The sequence below is a fragment of the Indicator indicator genome, chromosome 9, assembly GCF_027791375.1.
Source record: "Indicator indicator isolate 239-I01 chromosome 9, UM_Iind_1.1, whole genome shotgun sequence".
NCBI lineage: Eukaryota > Metazoa > Chordata > Aves > Piciformes > Indicatoridae > Indicator > Indicator indicator.
The window spans coordinates 27,682,930-27,707,563 of record NC_072018.1 but is presented as its reverse complement, the minus strand read 5'-3'; the positions used below and the strand labels follow the sequence as shown (position 1 = coordinate 27,707,563).

The 24,634-nt window shown below is 39.8% G+C and overlaps 1 protein-coding gene across 2 annotated transcripts in view; it reads left to right on the top strand.

The window, feature by feature from the left end:
- The first annotated feature begins 293 nt into the window (after positions 1-293).
- LPIN1 (lipin 1) overlaps positions 294-24,634 on the top strand; it is a 44,758-nt gene continuing 20,417 nt past the window's right edge. Inside the window, exons 1-10 of one of the 2 annotated variants that reach the window (XM_054383868.1) lie at positions 294-318; positions 8,681-8,881; positions 10,191-10,286; positions 11,529-11,863; positions 12,483-12,602; positions 13,705-13,812; positions 17,918-18,047; positions 19,907-20,213; positions 22,702-22,795; positions 24,041-24,228. In XM_054383868.1, the coding sequence (XP_054239843.1) occupies positions 8,690-8,881; positions 10,191-10,286; positions 11,529-11,863; positions 12,483-12,602; positions 13,705-13,812; positions 17,918-18,047; positions 19,907-20,213; positions 22,702-22,795; positions 24,041-24,228 (1,570 nt within the window). In that variant the 5' untranslated portion in view covers positions 294-318; positions 8,681-8,689. The remainder of the gene's footprint in view (positions 319-8,680; positions 8,882-10,190; positions 10,287-11,528; positions 11,864-12,482; positions 12,603-13,704; positions 13,813-17,917; positions 18,048-19,906; positions 20,214-22,701; positions 22,796-24,040; positions 24,229-24,634) is intronic. The other variant, XM_054383869.1, reaches the window with a different exon arrangement.

The window sequence follows — 24,634 nt, the reverse complement described above, 5'->3', positions numbered from 1 at the left end:
TCCCCCTTCCCCGGCCATCTGTAGGCGATAGCCGGGCTGGCCACGGCTCGCCTCACCGCTGTGTGCCCCGGCGGAAGGCGGATCAGGCAGGCTCACTCCCAGCCCCAACTCTAGAGCCGGCCCGGGCCGCTCTCTCCGCCCTGTTTTTGCTCCACGCCCCGTCGCGCCTTTCCTGGGCTCTGCGGTCCCTCCTCCAGGGCGGCACGGCCGGGTAGCCGGCTGTGTCCCTGTCCCTGTGGCCGCGGCGGGTGGCGAGCACAAAGCCGGTGGCAGCGACGGCGAGCAAGCAGAGCCCGCGAGAGGCGGCGAGCAGCAGAGGTGGGTGCCGGGGTGCGGCGCGGCCTCTGCGCGGACATCGGGAGCAGAGATGAACGGCAGCATTCTTCCACAGTGCTGAGTTGTGCGGCGAAGGCCAGGTTTGCCCCGCCGAGGGCTGGAGCCGCAGGAGGTGGCGGGTTCCTCCGATCCTGCCGGGGGTTCCGGGCCGCTGCTTGCAGTACCTCCTTTTCCGTGGAAAGAGTCTGGATTTTGGGAGCTACAGGAAGCAGCGGAGCTGTTGGGATCGTCTGGGGTTGACAGTGCTTTGTACACTGGGGTTAGATGAAAAGAGGAGATCTGATGCCATCCAGGTTTACCTGCAGAGGGAGCCGGGCAGTTGCGGGGAGGTGTCGGTTTGGGGTCCCTGCTCCAGTAGGCCTGCGTGAGATCCCTGGCCCTCTATGCGCTCCTTCCTATTTTACGTTGAGGATGATGTTTTGCGTCCCCATGGCTGGTGACTGCTGATGCAAATTAGTGCCACTGCTTAGCTAGGACTTTTCCTGTGATGGAATAATGGCAGTAGTAGCAGACCAGAGAGATTTAACGGCAGAGCAGGGCCTGTCTGGCAGTCGTGCATTTGCCACATATAAAAATCAAACTTTCAGGTATTTTGAGTTTATTTTATGTGAGAAAAGGATACGCTAGCCCTCCGTCTCTGCTCCGCTTCAGGTCAGCTATTGCTTTTTCTATTATTAGTGTATCTTCTCTACCTTCGAGTGGAGAAAGAGAAAATATATCTTATGGAGAGTGGGGAGGAGACAAAACTGCAATATATTTGTCACCTCCATCATAAAGAGGCCTGTACTACCTACAGGATGCCAGCATTGATGTTGCAGACTAATTGGCAGATCATTTTACTTTTCCCATGTTAAGTCATTGACCTTGATAGATCTATTAAACTCTGATTTGGTTCAGAGTCCAGAGTCTGGTCTGGAGACCTATATGTTTTATTTTCTGGTTGTTCTGCGTGTCTGCTATCTTAGGAAACAAATACTGGCAAATATTTAGTGTACTTAGATAAAGTTTTGCTGTCATCAGTATACCCGAGTAGAAGTCAGATGGATGTACTCCTAATACAGTAAAACAAGCCTAATTCTATGAAAAGGGTTGGAGGGAAAAGTGGGAACACAGTGAAGGAGATGAGATGGGAAAGGCTCAACATGATTGTTAGGATTTTTGGGCATAAAGCCATGAAAATAACTTGTAATGGTTTTAGATACTTGCCGCTGTCCTGATATCTCCAGTTCACTAATGCAGGAAAATTGGCTACTTGATAGTATCTACTTACCTGACTCAACATAGTCTGAGGGCTGGGAAAGTTTTATTTTGGGACGTTTTCCATACCTGAGTATGTGCAGGTGCACACATTTGTTTATCTATGAACACACAGCAATCATCAAAACCAACCAAAACACAGTAAGAGCTTACTTTGAGCTCTGAGAATGCGGAAAATGTAAAGTTATAGCCTAACAAACAAACTTGTTTTTCAGTCCTACTGAAAGAAAAGATGCCAAGTCACATGAGGTATTAGCATAAAGTAGAGCTATTGCTGTATTTCCACTCTGATTATATTCCTACTCTGACATCAGTAGAACAGAGCAGCACAGTACATGATCTATCTTATAGTCTTCATTTATTTAGAAAGTACTTTTTCAGGCATCAGCTTGTATTTTTCAGTTTACTGTGAAGTTTGATCCTATTTATGCAACATCAATGTCAGCCTTTGTGTACATTGCCTCAATGCACTGTTGGAGGAAGCATTGTATAGTTGGGAAGCTGAGGCAGAGCAGTGGAAATGTAGAGGGTTTCCCTGCAGATCTTTGGGAAAGAAGGCTAGTTTTGGGACATAATTCAAAGATTGCCTGGAATGCCAAAAGAGGTGTCCTTGGTACTTCACACCTCTGACTCTTTCTCGGCTTCTCTCTTTAGTTGATACTAGCAATTGTATGGGTATGCGGTGAGTCAGATCACCCCACTAATGCAGCTGGAAGTTATTTTTGCATGGCTTTAGTGGTGTTAGTTTTCAGTGCTGACACAAGAGCAAGATTTGGGAGAGTTGGCAATCTGTGGTTGGGAGGTTGGTGTGGGGACCATACCTGTATACTTGAACTGGACATGAAATAATTCTCTTGGACTCTTGAGTGCCGGTCTGATACCCTGACTGTGGGACTGTAGGCCAGCCCTCCTTTCATTTAAATATGAAGATTCATTACAAGCAAGTTTTGAGTTCTCAGTTTGAATTTTTTATTTCAGCTGCTCTTAAGAAAGTACCCTGCTCTTTACAGGGACTTTGTGAAGTACTGGTCTGAGTCATGGGTTTGAAAGGTAGTGCAATACCAGAACCAAGTGAATAGTCATCGCAAAGGCAAGGTCCATATCTGTGAGTGAGTGAGTGGGTTCTGGGAGGGACTGGCAGCTTGAAAGATAAATTTGATATCTGGTCTGTTTGACTCTGGTCATTATAAGAAATCACAGGTTTTGGCACTGCTGTTGGCTAAATTGGAATAGGAGTCAAATAGTTCCTAATAGAATTAAGCCTAGAATAATCCCAGCCCTAAAATATTTCTGGAGATTTGGATGGCAGGAAGCAAAATGCTCTTACTCTGGTGTACAGCCAGCCACGTGCTGCATGTTTTGTTTTCTGATTTGGCAAGTACAAGTGAATTGCATCTGTTTCCCTATTGACCAGACATATTGTCAAATCATCTGCAGGAACATAGTCTGTCCCCTGCCTCTCTGGCTATGGGGAAGTCCAGAAAAAATTTTGCTTATAATCAGGTTTGGACAGAGCTTGCCCTCCTGTTTACAGAACAACCAGAGTCATGCTGTTCAGCAGGGTGCTCTGGAGTTCTCCCTCAACAGGTCAAATTTGGGTCATGGCTGCTTATGACACCCTTCAATGTCTTATGTCCAGCTTTCCTTTCCCAGGAAAAAAGGATATGCAAGGAAAGTGTCTGTGTCTCTGATGAGCTTGGTGTGATGTAGTTGGGATATAGCCACAGTGGTTGAATCTGCTTGAAACTAATGGGCATCAAACACCCTCTGAGATTTAAGACTTAATTTCTTGCTCAAGACCGTGTGGAAATCTTGTAGAAAAGTAGGGACAGGTCTCCTAAAGTCCTGTGCAGTGCCTCTGTAGAAAGTAAATCTGGGCTCTGATTGTGCACTGAGAAATGCACAACTTTAGGTTTCTGGCTAGTTTACTCAAACTGGGATGGGAATTCATGAGTGACCTTGAGTTGAATTGATGTAGACCCTAACAAATAGTTAAGAAAATTACTTTCAAAAGTTTGTAGTGATTTTCAGTTTCCAATCTGAAATGAGTTAAAATATTAAGATAAAAATATTACAGTCACACAGCATTAGTGACTTTACAATGTGCTGTCCATTAAATTAAAAAAAAAAAAAAGAAGCCATATAGGGAATCTTCATCTGACGTATTTCTCTCTACATTTTTATCATGAATTAGTTTTAGATGCTGACTTCTGTGGTAAAGAATATGTCAACAATAAAATTTCATTAATTGCCATTGACAGAGTTGGTCTTCAATACTGCAAACTAAATTGAATGGCTTCAGAGCAAAGAAAATAAGTGCTTGATATGTAATAAAAGAATGGCAGTAAGCAGTTACCCAGGAGTCTTTGAAATATTGTCATTTACTTTTTTTTGTAAATAAGGAATAGTTCTCTGGAAGGGTGCACAGTCTGATTTCCAAATATAGTGGTGTCTCTCACAAGCTTCAAAACAGAATCCAAGGGCAGATTATGGGAGCAGATGGATCAGATTTGTGTTACATTTGCCATTGCTGCAGATCTTCCTCTCATGGCCTACAAAACCAGTGCACAGTCAGGACTGTGGAACTCGAGAAAAGGGGTTAAGAGAGACCTAAATGTTACATCCCTGCTAGTGAATGACACGGTGCCAAAGTCTGTTCTTGGTGGCCAGACCAGATAGCACCATCTGTTCACATCTATTCTATAAAGCTCTCAACCTTTAAAAGAAGGTGAGTGCTCCTAAAATGGCTATTGGAATAGTCCCCAGTTCATTTTATCTCATTAGCTGTACCTGGGAACGTCTGGGAGAGTGCTTGTTGGCCTGTGCCTAAAATGTACCAGAAGCAGATTTTGTCATTCAATAAGCTTCATTAGAGATGATCAAATAGCAATGGTCAGGTCTGTGATGTGATACAGTTTGGTTTACTGCTTTGTGCACAGGCACAGTGACAGTCTCAATTCCAAAGATTACAATTGCATATTCCTAATCCAGTCCCAACAGGTGTTTGTCCTGCTTTCTGTAATTTTGTGTACTGGAGATTTCATATCTTCTGGAGGAAGTTTTTAATTGCCCTTACAGCAAGCTACCTTAATAATGTTTTTTTTTTCCCAAAACCCATCTTTAAAGAGTGCTGATAGCACTTGTATCCCTAAGTAATTTGGGATTATATGGATATCTAACCTCTTATTCATTGTGTTGTGGCACCTGAGGAGACACTGGGCCTTGCAAAGGAAAACAGGCATTTGGTTGCTGTGACTTTATGTATTTTATTTTACAAAATACGATAAAGAAAAATTAAATACTATGGCAAAGAGCTGGTCTGTGAAAAAGTGGGACACAAAGTATATAATTGCTAGTTTTTCCAGTGGAATTAGGCCATCATCTGGTGTGCCTATATCACAGAAGTGGTTTATTTAGATGGCAGTGCATTTGATCTTACTGTGGTATCCAGTAGAGCAGGACTTTAAAGAATTTATTTTTGTAGGTCAATTTTTGCTAAGTTAATGAATAGGTTAATTAATAAGGGAACACTAGTTATTTTTTCAATAATTTTTCCACAAAATGGTCAGTTAAGAAAAATGACTCCTGTCTTTAACAATCAAAAGAGATGGAAATTTTCTGAACCTCCTGTTTAGATGACGCTAATTAGATGGACAAAAATTGTACTAGAAAATACTTTCAGTTTCATAATTGATGTATAATGTAGAGCTATGTAGTGTCTCCTGGCAGAGAGAACAAGCTGAAACCATTTGAAAATCCTGACAAAAGTCGTACAGACTGCCCTTACTTGTTGCAAGCTTAGATCTAAAGGATTCTGAATTTTCCCTGCAGCATAAAATACTCGGCCATGTCCACTAGCATGGTAGAAGAACAAACACTTTACTAAATGTAGTATAATTAACAGACAGACACTGGGACTTAGCTCATGATGTGAACTCATGTTTATTGCCAAAGCTGCTGCTGTCTGGTTAGTAAGTGAAAGAGTTCTTGGAGTGGCCAGAGTAAAATGTTGCTCCAAAACCACAGGCAGTCTCTCTGGGGCTTGAGGAATGTTGTTTTCCTGGAGTACTGACATAGTATGGACTGCCTTTATGTTCGGAATATAAACTTGCAAACCTCAGACTCTAAACAATCTCGGCTTTGTCTGGCATGTATAAAAGTTAGGATAAAGGGCTTGCATCCACCAGAGTCTAATTTCTGAACTCTCCCCCATTTTAGCTACAGCATCTTTTGGTTCCTACATTTAAAATAATATTTTTTTTTGGTCTAATTTCCTGAGGAAGTAGGTTTTATGTGATTAGCTTCCCAGCCTGTCTTCTAATTCTGCAGTGATATTTATTGTACAGGCCAGCTTCAGCCCAGCTTCAAAGGAGTATCCATGATCAGCTGACGGTTTGAATGTGGCACTTTCTTTTTGAGGGATAAGAGATTTTCACTGCATGGAAGCAAGCTGTGCTGTGCTACTTGGCCTCAGAGCTTGAAGATGGTATCTAACTTTTTTAAATTCATGAGTATAAAAATAGTGTCTGGGTCTTGAGACAGGGAAGGCAGTGTAGCTAAGACTTCTTGTGAACAAGAATAGTTGCAAAGGAGTTTAGGAAACCTGATGGTGTAACTTGTTAAGAGGATGTATGAGCCCTCATGTTTGGATTCTTTACTCATAACTCTTCTGAACAGTGAGGTGTATGTACTGTCCCAGCAACTGCTTCCCCACCAGGATATTCAATTACATGTAGGGGGATATAGAGGAAAGAGAGGCAGTCTTAGAGGTGCAGAGTGATAGTGCAAGAGGCAATGGATGCAAGTTGCAACAAGGGAAATTCAGATTAGATACTGGGGAGAAAATTTTCACTGTGAAGGCAGACAAACATAGAAACAGGAGTGCAGGGAGGCTGAGAAATCTCCATCCTTGAAGATGCTGAGAACTCAGCAGGACCAAGGTTGTGGACAATCTGGGCCAAGCTGGCCCCCTTTTGGGCAGACTTCTGGGTTCTTTGACCTCTAGTGGTCTGTTCCAACCTGTTGTTCTGGGACAGAGTGTAGGATACAGCATGAGTTGCAAGTGCACTTCCCTATAGGTAACAGCTTACCACTAGATTTGGAAGCCATGTTTCTGTTGTGTAGTAGGAGCCCAGAAGTGCTAATAACAGTTGAATGCTGGAGAACTAAATATAGTTGCTCTTTCTGCCAGGAAGTTTTTGTGTGCTGATTTTTCAGGAGGTGACACTTTTTCAAGATGCCTGAATTAAGGGCTGTTCAGAAGTGCTTCTTCAAAAGTATTTTGGGATTTTAATATTTAGTATTTATTATTTATTATTCTTTCATTCTCTAAAAACTTGTGTACTAAATGCTTCAAAAAGAAGTCTGTTTGGTTTCCAAAGTTAGTGCCTAGTTTTAATGTTGATATTTTTATGATTCAGCTCCCCAGTTGTCAGATGCGGAGACTATCGTTGCTTTTCAGGGGCAATGCACGTGATGACTATCATAAGGCCCCAAAAAAACTAAATAATTGTTCCTTCAGAACATGGTTTGTGTCCTGGTACAGATGTATTGTAATAGAAACAGAAGAAAGCAAAGCTTCAGTCCATCCTATGTAGGGAACTTTAGGCCCCCCCCCCCATGATCATTAATTAGAACAGCTATGCATGAAGAAACCATCCTTATTTATAGCATTGCCTGACTTTCCATTTTTTTTACTGTAATGCCATCACTATTCTTTTTTGTTTCTAAGTATAAATCAGAGTTAGAGCTGTTTTTTATAGCATTTCACACTTAGGTCTTTTTGTTTATGAAAACACAGCTCAAAGAGAGTCTCTATTGTAGCAGATGATGCTGGTTAACACATGCCATGCATCTCAGTGCAGTGACTGTCTCTCAGGCACTGAGCTCAGTTCTGTCTTCTCTACCATCAGTGGGAGTTTTGGCAGGGACACCTCACACTACATCAGGCTGGCCAGAGCCTCATCCAGCCTGGCCTTAACCACCTCCAGGGATGGGGTCTCAACACCTCCCTGGACAACCCATTCCAGGCTCTCACCACTCTCATGGTGAAGAACTTCTTCCTCATGTCCAGTCTGAATCTCTCCACTTCCATCTTTATTCCATTCCCCCTAGTCCTATCACTACCTGATATCCTGAAAAGTCCCTCCCCAGCTTTCTTGTAGGCCCCCTTCAGATACATTGGAAGTCCTTAAAAATCTGTGCTCTTCAGGAAGGTATCTGTTTAAATTCATTCACAATTTGAGAGCCCTTGAAAGACTGTTTGAACTTTTAAGTATATCTAAGTATGCATGCTGTCTGGTCTAGGGGACTAAGTGTATTAACGGATCACAAATAGGATGTGCATTAACAAAGTAAAACCAGGAAACTAAATGCTAAGTACTAAACAAATCCAGGAGCAGGGCAAATCAAGCCAGTCACTTCAAGAATCAACACATGCCTGATTTTTAATAAACCTGCTGATAGTAAAAGGCTGTTTTAAAAGAAGAACAGTAAAATATCATTAAGAAGCACTCTGAAGTTCAGATGCTCTGAATTGAAAGTTGCTTGTCAAACCTTAATGCGTATCTCTTGTGTGTACATTAGAATAATATTTTAATGAGAGAAATCCCTGTATAGTGGGAAAATAGTCTTCAACTTCAGTGGAAAATTACATCTGTTTAAAACTATTCATTTGTCCTGCCTTTATAAGCTTGTGGAAATGCATGAGAAAATTATATTTGGTGTTGAGGGCACAATACGTAATAGGAGGAGATGCTATTTTGAAAGTAGTGCTTTTCTCTTCAGACATAATTGGAGACATTTATGAGTTGCAGAGTCTACAAGTCTGATGGTGCTTTTGAATGCAACTGATTTTATGAATTTTGGAAGGTTGGTAGAATTCTGTCACTGTCAAGGTCTCTTTTTCTTTTGTCTTTAAATAGTTCTGTATAACCAAGTGTCAGCTGTAAATAAATTAGGTGGGAAATCCTGATTCTATGGGATGTTGTTAATTTTGTGAAACAGGGCAGTACCCCACTGCTGGAAACTTGGTGTCACTAAAATATAAAGCAGGGATTAAAATCTTATTTGTCTTTTTGTCTTTCAGGTCCAAACCATGAATTACGTTGGACAGTTAGCAGGGCAAGTGTTTGTGACCGTGAAGGAGCTTTATAAGGGACTAAACCCAGCCACATTGTCAGGATGTATTGATATAATTGTTGTACGTCAGCCAGATGGAAATCTTCAGTGTTCCCCTTTCCATGTGCGCTTTGGGAAAATGGGAGTTCTGCGTTCTAGGGAGAAAGTGGTAAGAAAATTAACAATTTTGATTTGGATATGTTCTGTCTATGATTTAACTCCAGTGGCAGAGAAGTTACTGAATGTTCTGCAGTATGCTAGTCAAAGTTTTTTTTAGATACTCTTTATGGATTGCTCAGATTGAAGCAAGGTTCAATTAAAAACATTGTTACTGATTCTTGCATTTCAAAGTATAATTTGTAAGAATTTGGCTATAATAAAAATGAACAAACCATGGCACTTGTAACATTTATTTTCAATAAAGCAGAATTTGAATGTGCTAATAGTCTATAGCAGATTTCATTAGTGACTGTGTATTAAGATCCCTTTGTTTAACATGTTCAATGATAGCTACAAAAAAGGGAGGTCATAATGAAGCATTATTTTCAGAGAGCAGAATGTTGAGGTTAATTGAAGCTAGAAAAAGCAGTGAGGACCTTGAGATAAATATAACCAGGCTAACCAGGCTGATTGACTTGGCAATATATATCAGGTGGGATATTGCCAGTGAGTAATGCAGGGCTGAGTATTTTAGGAAATAATTTGTAACATGTAATCTAGGTTCTAGTGTAGCAGAAAGATCCCAATGTCACCATAGACGTGGTTCAATTCTTAGATAATTCCAATATACGAGATGGATAAAAGTTGAAAATGTTACTGTGCTAGTAAGATACCGTGTCCTGAAATATAACATAAATGCAGACTTGTCCAAGTCTCCAAACAAACCCCAAAACAAAACAAAAACGGTGGCAAAAAAAAAAAAACAACAAACGGTAATCAAAGAGAGAGAGAGATCCTCCTGGGAAGAAATGGAAATGTTTGTGGTTGTATAGTGGTGAGATAAGTGCACAGAAGAAATAGACACATCAATTGTGTTGAGAATGTAAACTAAATTTCCTTATTTATGCTTCGTATGGTGTAAAGAGAGGTCTGTTAAATGAATTTTAAAGACAGCCTATTAAGAATTTGCCTGTGGAAGAACTTGCACAATTCAAAATCAGGCTATAACCTGAAAGAGCAAAAAAATTTGTGTGGTGAGTGAAGCATTCAGAATTACCTTTAAAAGGATTCAGGACTTTTTGTAATGGCTATAACCCTTTCCTGGTAGAAGAGCAAGATAGCAATTATCTGTCTTAGAGTTAGAAAAACATTTTGACAGTTATTTGCCTTGAAGCAGAGAAGGTTACTATTTTATGTTTATTATGAGTTTCCTACACTCCTCTGAGAAGCATTTGCTCAGTGATAGGAATAGGATAGCTGAACAGGAACTGTTTACCTAAAAGAACTTTCTGTTCATATAACAATGTGTTTTCTTCCAGGTTGACATAGAAATTAATGGAGAGGCTGTAGATTTGCACATGAAACTAGGAGACAATGGAGAGGCCTTTTTTGTGCAAGAGATGGATAGTGATCAGGTAAGAGTCAAAACTATTTTAATTCGTTAGAAAGTCAATGCCCACCCTACAGAGCCTGTTTTGAGCTTAGGAATTTTTGTTGAAAAAATGTAGTTATACACAATTTATAGCTTTGAAAGTTTTCAGACTATTTTCTGCTATGGAAATTCAATACTATGCAGTTTTTTGGGTTTTTTTTGAGTTGCTGAGATTTGGAAGAATCTTAAAAAGACAATCACATAACTGAAAAATACATCATAGCTTATGTGCATGACAGAGTGGGAACAGAAATAGCCTGTGCAGGGTTCACATGGTCTGAATATGTGTATAACATAGGTTAATGGACTGGTTTTAGCAGAAATTTTTACTTTGAACATATGCATTCAGAAGAGTGCCAGTAAAAGTGCACATACTCTGTAAATACCTGTGTACCCAGTAATCTTGGTACTCACCAAAGATGAGATCTTGCAGCTGTTATTCATGTGGAATTATATATAAATGAGAATGTTTACTGTTGAGCTGTGTGATTAAATACTAGCCTATGTAAGTTGCAGTCACACTAATTTTGAATAGTCAATGTATAATGTAACATGAGAACAGCTGTTTACAGGCATTTCTCCTCAGCCCCAGTAATTTCTTAACTACCATCATCCATAGTAGGGTGAGTTTTCATACAATATTACTAGTTTTAGCTGAGAGCTCTGTGTATGTGCAGTATTAATCTCAGTATCTTTATGTTTAAGTCTTCTGATCTTTATATTCTGTGTGGTAACATTTAGTTGGTGACAGAAAAATTGCAAGAAGTACTTCCTCAAGTGCCTAGAGATGTGTATACATATGAGTGAATAAGAGGATGTTTGTGTGACCTAGTTTTAAATTGCTGTTGACCCATCTGACTAGTAACTTGAGTTGTGAAGGAGAAATGGATTTTACAAAATGTTTATGTTATACAATAGGATTTTGTTTCTGTTCTGTATCTAGCATTAGCTGGATAGAGACTCATGCCATCACCTGGCCAATAATAAATGCTGAGAGAATTCTCTTTGTTAAGATTATTGTTCCTGGCTGTTTTAAGGAGATGGAACTACAGAACCATTTCTGTGTGCTGTGGGAACATACTGAGCATCCAGATGTCTAGTCTTTGTAACTTTTCTGAGGAATACATTGGTTAGATTTTGGCAATTGTGCATAGATTTCTAGAACCAGATTTATGACTGGTGGAGGAACTAATATGTTGCATGGTTTCAAATTTTTCTTTCTCAGGAGGTAATTCCTTATCATCTCTGCACATCTCCTATTCAGTCTGAGGGAACTGCTTTAATGGAAGCTCATCTGAAGAGGAACTCCATAGACAGGATAAGAAGCCTGGATGCCAGTACATCCTCTCAAGTACCAGCTCAATCTCATGGATCTCAACCTTCTACTGAAACATCTCCAGTCTGTAGCTCTGTGAAAAAAAGGAGGAAAAAGAGGAGGAAGTCTAGCCACAAAATAGACAGCTTAAAACGAGAAGATGGTGGAGACACATCAGAAGATGAAGACATGTTTCCTATAGAGATTAGCTCAGAGGAAGAAAAAGAACCAGTGGACAATTCAAGGTATCACAGTGAAATCGATATATGTAATGGAAAACTACTGCTGAGTTAATGGTCCTTTCCATACCTTCTGACAGTAATTTCTATCTGATTTGGTAGATATGGGTGATCATGGAATAGCTTAGGTTTGAAGGGACCTTGGAGATCATCTACTCCAACATCCCTGCCATGGGCAGGGAAGCCTCTCAACTACTCAATGTCTCATCCAACCTTGCCTTGATCACCCCCAGGTAGGGGGCATCCACAGCCTCCCTGGGCAACCTATACCAGAGGCTCACCATCTAGTCTAAACCTACTCTCCCTCAGCTTAAACCATTCCCCATTGTCCTGTTGCTAGACACCCTTATGAACATGTTTCTTTAAAAAAATGTTTTAGACTGGGAAACTATTATGAATGTTGGTACCAAAACTAATGAAAATTACATTGAAAACATAAGAACAGTTCTCCATCTCTCCATGGCCTAGAAGGTGTAAATCAAATAACATTTCTCTATCTATCTCCTTTTAGTTCAGGTTATACTAATTCTTCTCTGCAATAGGTTGGTTTTTTCATAATTTGAAATGCATAACAACTCAGTAATCGAGTGTGGTTTTTAAATGTCGTGTCTTTCCCTATATGTAGGATCCCTGTTCCAGATGTGTGTGCTGATGAGGTATCTGACAAGAATGCTCCTGCAGTTTCTACATTTTCCCAGTCTGCATCTTACCCTCATTCAGATGGAGAATGGTCACCTCTTCAAAGGTATTTTTTCTGATAGTACAGTTCCTCGTTCCATTAATGTACTGTGTGCTAGTGCTGTATGAAGTCTTACTAAAACTCTTAGTATTAAACATGGTTACTGTTAATGTCTAGATGACTGGTTTTCTGTATTTGTAATCAGATAGTGTACAAAAATATCAGGTTAGCTTTGTCCTTGATTCAACAAACACAGGTCCACAAAATCTAAAAAATATTTATGTCTGTTTGTGTCACTTTTTTTGTGAAATCTGAGTCTTTGCCTGGTGAACATGCCTTGTAAGGACTTCAATGAATGCAGGTACATAAATATTTAGGTTTTTTGGGTGTATACCTTTTAAGAACTTGCGAGATTGGAGTTGATGTAGGAAAATAAGATTTAAAATATTTTTTTTTAATGAATAAGAATATAAACTTTTACTGTCTCTTTCAAAACTGATCTACTGAATTGCACAGTGAGACATGTAAATATTTATTTTGTGACAACCTATACATTGATTTGCCTACCTTTTGTAATGTATGTGTCTTTGTGGGTATGTGTATACCTTTGATGTCAAAACAGGTTAGTTTTGGACCTCCTTTCCTGTGTCTGTGGAATGGTGTCAAAAAGCGACAATTTTTTGCTCAGTGTCCATTGCATTTCAATTCCAAAGAAACCTCTGCATATATATGTGTGTCCCTGTGTGCAGTGCCCAACATTATCAAGCAGACTATTGGAGTGGAGCAATATTCACAAGACCTTATCCAAAGAAGTATAATCCATCTTCTGCCTTTGTAATTGAGGGACAGAAAAAGTGAGAACAAGGAGAGTATCTCAGAGCAAGGGCTTAATTAAAATGTTTTGAATTGCATTCTGGAAGAACTTTCTCCACTGACTATGAACCTCAGTACAATTAGCTTCACCAGTCTGGTGATAGCATGTGTCAATACTCTGCTCCCTTAATGGCTTTTTGAACTGTGTGTTCTGTTTGTTTCTTTACTGCAGTATTCTGGATTTTGAAAACTGTAAATTCAGCATTCATGTAGCTGCACAAAGCCCTTATGTTAATCAGCACTTGTGAATAATGTCACTCTGTTTGTCTTTCTGCCAACATGCTGTGCTGTCCAGTAAGCCTATAGATTGCACAGGGCAATCTTATCTTCTCACTGTTCCAGCAGATGGAGGCCTATCTAATTCTTGTCCTCAACAATCTTCTCACTTTTCTCCTCCAGACAGGTAGAATAGTTGTCATCTTTCATTTCTGGGCTGCTCTTTAATCTTTTTAACATATTAATAATACACTTCTAACACTTTATTAGTATGTGAACTCTGCTGAACTATAGCTGTGTTTATTGCTAACCCAGACACTTTGAAAGAAAGTGATGTTAAAAACTGCTTCCTCTGCTTGCTTCTTTGTGGGCTTCTTTGTGGAGGTAAGTTACTTTGATGAATCATATGAGGGAGCATGGCTAGTATAAAATCAAGGCAGTGAAAAACTGAAGATGATTAAGAGGTTAAAAAAAATAATAGGAAGACCTTAGCTAGTGAAAACTTAACATTGCTCTGAAGACTGACATTTCCACATGGCTTTTTAAAGTCAGTGTATATATTTGATGACATGTTAATCCCATGGTTTTCCAGAGTTACTTGCTTGCATGAGGAAAACAAAGGCCTTCCTTTGTTCCTTTCTTTGGAGGAAGGGGAGGCTTTCTGCATGTTGAGTTGCAGGGTGGGAGTGTCTTAGTGTGAAGATGACACAACAGATAAAGCATCTTGTTGAAGGTTTAGGAGACTTGGCCATAAGACTTTGCTGTAGTGTAGGATTCCTCTAACTCTGGACTTCTATCTACAGAGCTAAAAGTGGATACAGACACCTTTTTATGATATCTTAAATTTGAGATGTCTCATGATTCTTAAACCAAGTTCTTTCCGTTAAGTGAGAAGAAGTCACAGAAAGTCAGTTAAAAAATTTAAAGTAAGTGGCTGAATATGATCTCTGCAATTCTCCATTAGTGCTGAGGAAGCTTTGAGTAATAAACACTGAGAAATTTAGCCTGATTTGTCTTAACCTAGATGCTGTACTAGATGCATAAGGCTGTCTAAGGTTTTCCCAGCTTCTAGGACTGCCCTCGCTAACCTAATCATGTTGCAGTACCAAGTCAAGGAGAGATCTGGGATATTCAAGGCTGTTCTCAATGTATTTCATGGGAAGGAAGGGCAGGGACACAGGTTGAGATAAAGCACCAATGTTCTTTGGGTGGTGTCATGAGCTTTACTCTGTAGTTACCTGTTCTGCAGTCTAGATATACAGCTAAATATATCTTAGCTGTATAAGATTTCTTGTCTGAATAAGATGCTGTCTGGGTTGCAACTATCTTCCTCTATGAAATAAGAAAGTCTATTATGTCTACTTCAAAGGAAGTACAGAGGCTCTCAGCTATGACTGTGGCAAGCATATGATGTAGGCCTCTCTCCTGATTGTCTTGTCCTGGTTTATTTGGCCTCAATGAAGACAGGACTTTTTCTTTGCTTTATCTTTGCTTTCAGTGGGAAATACTGCAAATATTAGCATTGTTTGCTATGGCAGAACTGCCAGCTACAGCCCACATTCCTTACTCTTTGACACTGGATTACATTAAGTGCAATTGTAGCTGTTAAAGAATGCATAGGACTGTGAGGCAAATATTCAACATTTATGAAAGGTGAATCCAATATGCTGATCTAAGTGACTGAAGTTTCACTTCTTTCTTGTGTAGTGTTGACAGGATGGGTGGCTCTAGTTTCATCTGCAATATCTCAGCAATCTATGTAAGGCAAGAGAATTTCAGCTGGGCTGGGTCAGTGCTTAACTTAGGGACAGGGGAGTTGCAAGTACAGTTCAGCCCAAGGCAAACATTTTGATGGTGTAAGAAGACATTTTGAGTGATCCATTGATACATTTGCAGGATAGTGTTACTGGGTTACAGATTCTACATGGTCTTGGTATTGAGTTTTACTGGCCTCTGGTGCATTAATTCAGGGTTTAATTTGAGCTAACCAAGATGAGAAAAAAAAAAAAGGAATGTGCTTGTGAGCCTTCAGTCTCATTTGACTTTGGTGGCAATAATATGAAGTGAATAGCATCGAAAATAGTCCTAATGCAGGTAAAGAATATGACATCTGGCATTACATGTGGAAGCAGAACTATGCAAATAGGACTGTAGTATGCATAACTGCTGTCTCTGTCCATAAACTGCAGAGATTATTGTTGCTGTTCCAGAATAATATTATTTAGAGAGAGTAGCTATGGAGTGTCAAACAACAATATGGCATATGAAGAAAAAAGTGAAGGTATTTCTCTGTAATGGAAAACCAGCTTTCATCAAGAGGCTACCAACTTCTGTTTGTGGGTGGCACAGAAAGTGTGGGTGGCACAAAAAGTTTCATTTTATATTCCAGATGATATAAAGAATGGGAATGCTTTGATATCCTTTTGTACAAACAAAACAGGGTACGCTGTTTGCTTTGTGGGTGCATATTTGCAGTCTGTTTTGGTCTTGGGACTTTCATATTAAGATGACATTGCAATAATTCTGGTTTACTCTGAGACTGTGTTGGCATTCCTACACTAGCCTACAAGGAGAAATCAACTGATAATAATTCTGAAGCTCTAACATTTTGTTTCTACTAAATCCCTATATTGTGTGGAAAATTAGTATTTACAGAATGAGAATCAAGGTATCTCCATTGTGCATGTGTTGAAAAATCAGTAGATAGTGAGTAGTTGACGTACTTTGTTTTGGGAGAGTAGGTAATATTTAGGGGGTTAGATGTTTACTCTGTGTACTGTGGTTACACTTGTGTCTACTCTGAACCAATAAACCAGATGCATGCATGGGTCATTGGTCAGCCTTTTGCAGTGAGAGCCTTCTTGAAGCAGAGCCTTGCCCATTTTAGCATGCACATTTATGCAAATGCCATCTTTCTGACACGTGAATGCCTGTGTCTGGGAATGTAAATTATGGTTCTTGTACTCAGTAACAGCTCAGGCTTCTTCCCCTTCTTTCAGGGAAAGTAACGGAAAAGGCATCCTTAAATCCAGATGTTTTGGTCTTAAAGCAGCAGTAGAAGCATTATTGCCTGCTGAGATTTTTTTTTAAGTACCCAGGATCCTGGTTTCCAGGGTTTCAGTGGGCTCTAGATGAATGGAAAATACTGCAAATCCTGCAAGCTTGTCAGGGGAAGATGTAGAAGTTGGTAAAGACCCACCACGTGTTTCTTGTATCCTTAGAGCTTGAAAATACACTTTAAATCACATTGTATTGATTTCTTCATCTGTCAGATGGTAGATTATACTCTAAGGCCTAATAAAAATTTGAAATTCTTATGACCAAAAAAGATCTTCCACAGCGGTATTGGTTAAAAATTTTATAGTTTAGTTAGATAATGTTATTATCTGTAACTAACCAGTCATTACTTTTGTCCATATTCAAAGTATGGACCTTAGATTTAGGGATGTTGCTAGTAATTTTTAAATCAGGATTGCACAAGTATACCAAAGACATACTATGTTTATAAGTAAGACATTAGGCTAAAGTATCAGCCTTAAACCATGACACACATAAAAAAAAAAAGGGCTTTGTTCAGGGGGTTCTGAGTGAAATTCTGTGACTTGCATTATGCAGAAAGGCAGTCAGAATCAAGAGTTTTTCATTTTATGCCTGAAATTAGTAAATCAGTATTTATTAATGGCAAACTTGGCATCACATTATTGACTTGAACATGTTAAAAATACAGTAGAAATGGATAATTTACTAATCAGTTACTAAATATTTTGAGTAGTCAGCAAAATAGTTAAATATTTTTGAACTGAAAGAGCTCAGATTCCTTGTATAGTTTCTCTAAAAACATGCATCCAAGGGTAGAACTGAAGAAGTTAGTAGAAAGGAATAGCCAATTGGATTCCTTAGACTGATTTGTTGGTCAGGATAAAGTGTCCTGTTTGTGTGACTGAGTCATTCCTGCATTTCACGTCTATTATAATGATACTAACATCTACTAATCTGCTGCTGCTAGTACCAACCCCATTCTTATTATCACACAGAAGACCATAAATGCTCCTGAAATGTTCAGCTCCAGTGCTTTTGTTCCATCTTTTTTTTTTTTTCTGAAAAATGTATGAGACCTCTGAATGCCAGTTTAAGAGGATTCTGAACTGTTTAAACTGTTTTCTCCATGATTTTACACTTTCATTTGGCTAATGATTACTTAGACCTTAGTGGACTGACTTACTTAGTGGAAAGTACTTATTGCACTGTGGTTACCTCTGGGTTTGTAATATTTTATGTTTGTTTTTCTTCAGCCCATCAGATTCACGTCCTTCTACACCTAAAAGTGACTCAGAACTGGTCAGCAAACCTGTGGACAGAAGTGGACTGAAGAATAATCCTCAAATGCACTGGGCATGGGGAGAACTACCCCAGGCTGCAAAGGTATCCAACATAATTTGTTTAATTCCTGGTAGTATCTATTATGTTTTAATGGGGTACTTGTGCATATTCCAGTGCACACTGCTGAAGAGGGAATGGATCCTGGTTTTGCATAAAATTACAATGTTTTATGTAAGAGAATTGCATCCTCCTCTGTAGGAGGCACAGAAAAGAGCCTTGTGCCATGGATGTTCTCAACACCAATGTTATATGGTTGAAAATGAGGAAGTACCTGAGACCTAGGCTTGTAGAAATTAGAAGCTTAAATAATATATACCATCAAACTCAATCTCCTTAGGGAAATCACTGAAATTCATAAGTGGTCTTAGATAGAAATGAGGTGCTTGTGCTAGTGGTGTGGTTCACAAGATTTAGAAGCATTTGCTTTAACGCATAAGCGTTCAGAAACACCTGCAGTTCTGTATCTTTGTACCCTGGGACATGCTGTTCTCTGGGCTGAGTCAGCTGGCTTGATGCCTGTCTGTTGCTTGAAGCCATTTGGCTCAGGTAGATGGCAGGATCTGTAGTGTTCCAGAAACATTGTCTCCCATGGTGCACAGTAGCCATGTGCAGCTGTGTACGTTGCAAATCAGTCAGGTACTGCCTGGTTCCTTGTGATAGCTGTGGAGTTAACATTCATCCAGGAAAGGGAGACTTACTGCTTACACCTGTCAGAGTTTAAGGAATAAAGGTCAACTTCCAGTAAAATACTGCAACTATGGGGCAGGGCTTGCCCCTTCTGCTGAAGGTCACCTTTTCTAGAGAAAGGAGTGCAGGAGTGACAGGGTCAGCAACAGCATAAAGAAGCAAAATTCTTGCTTTGCAGTACAGGAAATTTGGTATCCTCCTCAGAAAGAACTTTTATGTTCTGTTGGTTTTGCCAGAGTTACAATGGCACTATTGTAATTTATCTTTAATTCAGTGTTGGTGTCTAGTGAAATAAGCAGGGATGGGAATCCAGAATTTTTAATTCCTTCAGAAGAGCTCTGGCTTCGTCTTTAGTAAGTCAAAGATGAGTTGTCCCATCACCTCTGCATCATTCTCTGCCTTATGTATCTTACAAGAGAACTGGGAACTATTTTCTGTACCTAGAGAAGTGACTTAAGTGCACAGGTCCAGGCAAGAGTCTCAAAATGAGTTTTCTATTGTTTTTATCCCAGTCACACAGCCTGGTGTGTATTGTAAATCTTATTTCTGGAGGCTTTTCCCTCTGCAGTCCCTGCCTATGTCCCTAGCCAAGCTATTCAGAATTGGTCTGGCCATAGCTGAGCTGAGACATAGCTGTGGATGATGTTAAACTTTGTGAAAGCCTTTGTTTGCTATGACATGAAGGTTATAGAGCTATACAGCTGCTGCTGTAGGAACTCAGCCCCCTCTGCAAGAAACTCCTCCAGTTCCATGCTCAGAGGAGATCTAGAATTGTTACTATAAAGTGATATAAAATCTAAATCGGGGGTATAGATGAATGACAATGTACCCCTGTCCTGGTCCTTGAGAGCATCCTGATTGTGTAAGGACTCCAGTGTGTGCTCCCTTCTTGTGTTTGTCAGGATGGCCTTCTGAAGGAAAACTAGCATTTGTGCAGAAAGGGAAGAGAGCAAAGGTGCAGCGTTGATGTCCTCTCAGGCAGATGAGTGGGAAATGAAGACTACAGAGTGCATTTCAGAACAAATCTTTCCTGGCCCCAAGACAGAGATGAATTTTGTGCGAGCCAGTGCAGGGCAGAGAAGTCAGCTAAGTCGGTGGCTTTCTGACCTAGTTGGTTAACTTCAGTGAGATCAGATTCTCAAGGTAGTGCTTGAAACTGTGTCCAATTTTTTTAAGAGCTTTTCTTTATAACAATCTGTTTATTTTCCTCACAGGCCAGTTCTCTGCTCAAAGCAAAGGAATCCAGCATGTTGGATGTAAATCCTTCTGAAAGTGCCCACTTCCGGGTTATCCAGAGTTCTCCTACAGAGGAGTTTAACACTGTGTCTCCTCTGCCTGCCCTTGGACAAGCAGATGCAACAACTGCTGATGAAAGTGAATCTCCACCAGCTGAGACAAATAAGCTGACAGAGTCGCCAGAAGCAGCTGTACCACCTCTGGCTGCCAATGAAGAAATCAAACAAGCTGCAGCTTGCTCAGCCCAACTACCTGGCAAGACAGATTCCCCTTCCAGAAAAAAAGGTAAAGCTGTTGATTCTACAATTTTGTATGATTTTCATCTTTTAATGATAATGAAGCACCTCATTGCCATATAATTCATCTGTGCCCTGAAGGCACTTTCAGATCTGGAAAGGAATAAACTTTGGAAAAATCTTTAAAACCTAAGCTGGCATCAGGCTGTTCACAGGAGTCATTTAGTAGGATAGAAGATTTGTCTTGGTCTGGGATTTTTGGCAGCTCTGTACTGCCCAAAACTGCAAAACTTGCTCCAAATTCATCCATGCTTGACAGATTCAGAAATTTCACTTTTTGGTACAAGCACACTACAGATCTGCAGGTTCACCTGCTGCAACTACTTTCTGAGCTGTTTTGTTTGGAAACTCCCTGCCCTAGTACAAACTTGTAGTATATCTTTTGCACAACCAACAGATTTGTCATAAAGCAAGGTGCCTTTGTTTGACACGGGCAACTTCAGTTCTTTGTGGTACAAGTTCTGTCTGAATTCGTGAAATATAACTCCATCTACTTTTCTACTAATTAATTTCTGGACTTTATGTCCATGGTATCTTATTCTATCTCCACATGAAATTTATTTGCTTACAAATGTTTTGTTTTAGAGCTCTGATTATTCAGTAATTAAGTCCTGTGCAAGTCTAGTTTGTGCAGTTGCTTTCTAATCAGTAAAAATACAAGTTTATTACCCACTTGCCCGTGCATTCCACTGTCTTTCAGGAAAAAAATTACTTCCTCTGCTCACTAGACAGTCTTAATTGTGTTTCTGATGTTGGAAATTGGAACAGAGAGAAGTTGTAGGTTTTAGAATGAATTCCAAATTAAGCTTTGGTCTTACAATGGTTACTTGTCTAGACGCACCAGCAACAACAGGATAATGATGACTTAGGTTGTCTTGTACCTGCCAGTGGTGGATGTGCACACACAACAGTTGTATGTGCTAAACAGTGAGTTATCTCCCTAACAAGCCAGTTGTAGTGTAGTAAAATCTGTTATATTCATATCATACCAGCTTGGAAGGGACCTCAAGGATCATCTGGTCCAACCTTTCTTGGCAAAAGCAGGATCTAGCCAAGATGGCCCAGCACCCTGTCCATCTGAATTTTACAAGTGTCCAGTGTTGGCAACTCCATCAGTTTGCTGGGGAGATTATTCCAAAGGCTGATCATCCTCATTGTGAAAAACTTTCCTCTTGTGTCCAGTCAGAACATTCCAGGAGTAACTTGTACTCATTTGTCGTTGTTTAGTCACTTCTCCTCATTAGTCACCCAATGAATCCTAGATCTCAAGCACTGCAAGTACCAATGGCTGTGGCTGTGGCTGGTGAAAATGTGATGGTCACAGCAAACAGGAGAGTTGCCCCTGCAAGCAGAATGATGGGTGAGAGCCTCCATGGGTGGCAGCCATCAGAAGAGATGGTCCCCAGTAAATTCTCCAGTTCATAGGGAGCATGATGTTTATGGTATGGAATCCTTCTGTTGGTCAGCTTGGGTCAGCTGTGCTGACTTTCACTCCTCCTTGCTTTAGCACCCGGCTAACTGAAGTGCTAAAGATCCTGATCACTCTAGAGACCTGCATACCATGACTGGCCATGAACAAAACCAAAGCATCTGATCAACTCTGTTCTCACCAAAGTGGTTGCTGCAGTCTTCTCAAAATGCAGCTTTTGGGAACGGAAAATTGATTCTATGGTTCTGTTTCAGCAAAGTCAGGACAATCTGTGATGATCCTGTCATCTGAGGAGTGTTGGTGTTCACTCCTGTGCTGGTTGTGCTGGGGCAGGACCATAGGGCAGCCATGGGCTGCAGGCCATGGGCAGTTTGGAGTCAGCCAGGACAGCTGATTTGAGTTAGGTCAGAGATGTATCCAGGACCAGAAACATCACACTCAGCATCAAGTTTTGCTGAGGATGGGTGACCTCTTGCTCCTTCCTTTCCTTCTTCTGCTTCTATCCATCCCTCCAGGGCCTTGTTTCCTTCTTGGCTACCATGAACTGCTCTCCTGTGCAGTGTGACCACTGTCTGTTGGCTGGGCTGAATGTAGCTGTGCACTGTGCATTGCCATTGGTAGTGCTCTGTTGTGTTACTTCTCTTTTCCAAGTGGGGACTGAAGATGAATTCTCAAAGACTAAATGCTCTGATTGGCTTACTGTGATCATAAGCTTATGCAAATAGACCAAAAGTTTTCCTTTTGATGTTTTCCTACAGTGAACACTGACTTCTAATTTCCAGTGGTTTTGTCTGGAGTAGGGAGGTTTCAGCATTATCTCAGAACTCGTCCTCTGCTGCCCCGTTTGTATATTCAAAGTCTGAACAATGTACAGGAGCAACTTGTTTTAAAGTTTTTGGCAGTACCATTTTATACAAATACGGTTCACAAACTGTTATAACTTGTTTGGTTTGTCAATCTTAAAATGAATATTTAAACAGTAATAACATTTCTGGCTTGTTACTCAGAAAATGCTCATTAATAGGCTTATTTGTGCCATCCCTTACAGACAAACGAAGCCGGCATCTTGGTTCTGATGGTGTCTATTTAGATGACCTCACTGACATGGATCCAGAAGTTGCTGCACTTTATTTCCCCAAGAAGTATAAGTCCTTTGCTTATATTTTACTATTTAAAGAGCTTTTATCACCTTCCAAATTTAGATCAAACTCCTGGTTGCCAACCAGATAGGACCTCTTTTTTTTTTTTTTTTTTTTCCTCAGAGTCCAAGCATAGGTGAATGCAGAAGGAAAAGAAAACTGTAGAGAGGAATATGGGAGCTTTTGGAATGCTCTGCATTTGGGCCTGAGAAGTGTACTTGAAATTTATTTTTCCATTTTTGTCAATTAAGGATCATATGTTGACTGTTATGTAATGTACACTGAAGTTTGTCAGTGTTACTCACATGCCCTGGGCGAGCCATTTGCCTTGGGATATAATTATCCCCATGTCCTTGCTTATTACTGTGAAGAACATATCTTTCTGTATTAGCAAAAAGCTGTTGCTCTATTGTTGTTCTATTGTGGCTGATCACCTGTAAATATGAATGTTGGAAAATAATTTTTAGAATGCACATGACAGACTTGTTTATGAAAATATTGCACCCTGAACATACAATTTCCAACTTGTACAAATCTTTATTAGAGCCTCTTACAACATTTATAGTCCTCTTTCTACATCATGCTCTAGGCATTTCAGAGGTCATTGAGCAACAAATAAAGTAGCTTGCGTATTTTATTTTTCTTTCTTGCTTGCTTCAACTCAGCTGTTGTAATATTAGCATTTCAATAAAACATACAGATTATTACTATGGAGAAAAAAGTTGGATTGAAAATTCCTTTCTCAAATGCATTCATATAAATCTGGAATGGAAAGCAGAGTTTGATGAGCCTGCACTTTGTAATAATAGTAATCACAACTATAGACAGATTTTAAGTGTGTCTTACATTTTTTATCTTATTAGTTACATGTAGAGTATATTATTTATACATGCATGACATAAATACACAAACATCTACATCCTTTGTTTTGCATTTATCTGTCAGTTTATGTAATCAATACAAATTAAATAATAAACTAATTTGTTTGTTCTTGTTTCTGTGGTGGGAATAGTTCTGCTAGTATGACCTCTGATTGCAGCAGCATTATTCTGTCTAAGACTGTACAGTTTATTACCTTATTTCTCCTATTTGTTCTAAACAAGTGAAGTAGTAATTATACATGCCTAGTTTAGACAAATAAGTAGAAGCAGTTCTATGGCAAAATGAAACAAGTGCTTTTTGAAGGGAGAAAATTTGGGAATGAATTTATGAAGACTTAATTCCTGATTTTTTAAATGTTTTTTTCAGTGGGGATAATGCTCAAAGCAAGAACACGAACGACATGGGGCTGCAGTCTGCCAGCCACTCTCCGCAGTCTGTTGGAAGCTCAGGTGTTGACAGTGGGGTTGAAAGCACCTCGGATGGAATTCGAGATTTGCCCTCCATTGCCATTTCTCTCTGCGGAGGCCTCACTGATAACAAAGAAATTACCAAAGGTACTGAATCCCCTTTGGGTTGCCAGGCATGTGCTGTCAGCCAAGTTTTAGCATCGTAAGCCGAGGAAGCAGTGCCCTCCTGTGGCTGTCCTCTAGAATGTGTTGAGTGGATAAATACTGGAATGGTAAATTTCTTAGTTTAAAGTAGTAGACTGATATAATACTTAATATTTTTAACATATAGTAATAATTCACGATATGCAGTTTTTTTGGAAAGCCTTTCATTGGTATTGTTATTTCCTGATAGCATAAAGTTTTGTATCACAATGGTGTTAATTGTATTTTTGCCACTTGGTACAGGATATAGCTAGGAAATTCACAGCTGTCTGTGTCAGGAATGAAAAGGGTGGCCTGTAAATGGGGACACTAGGAGGGGGAATTTGAAACTTTAACCTAAATTCCTACT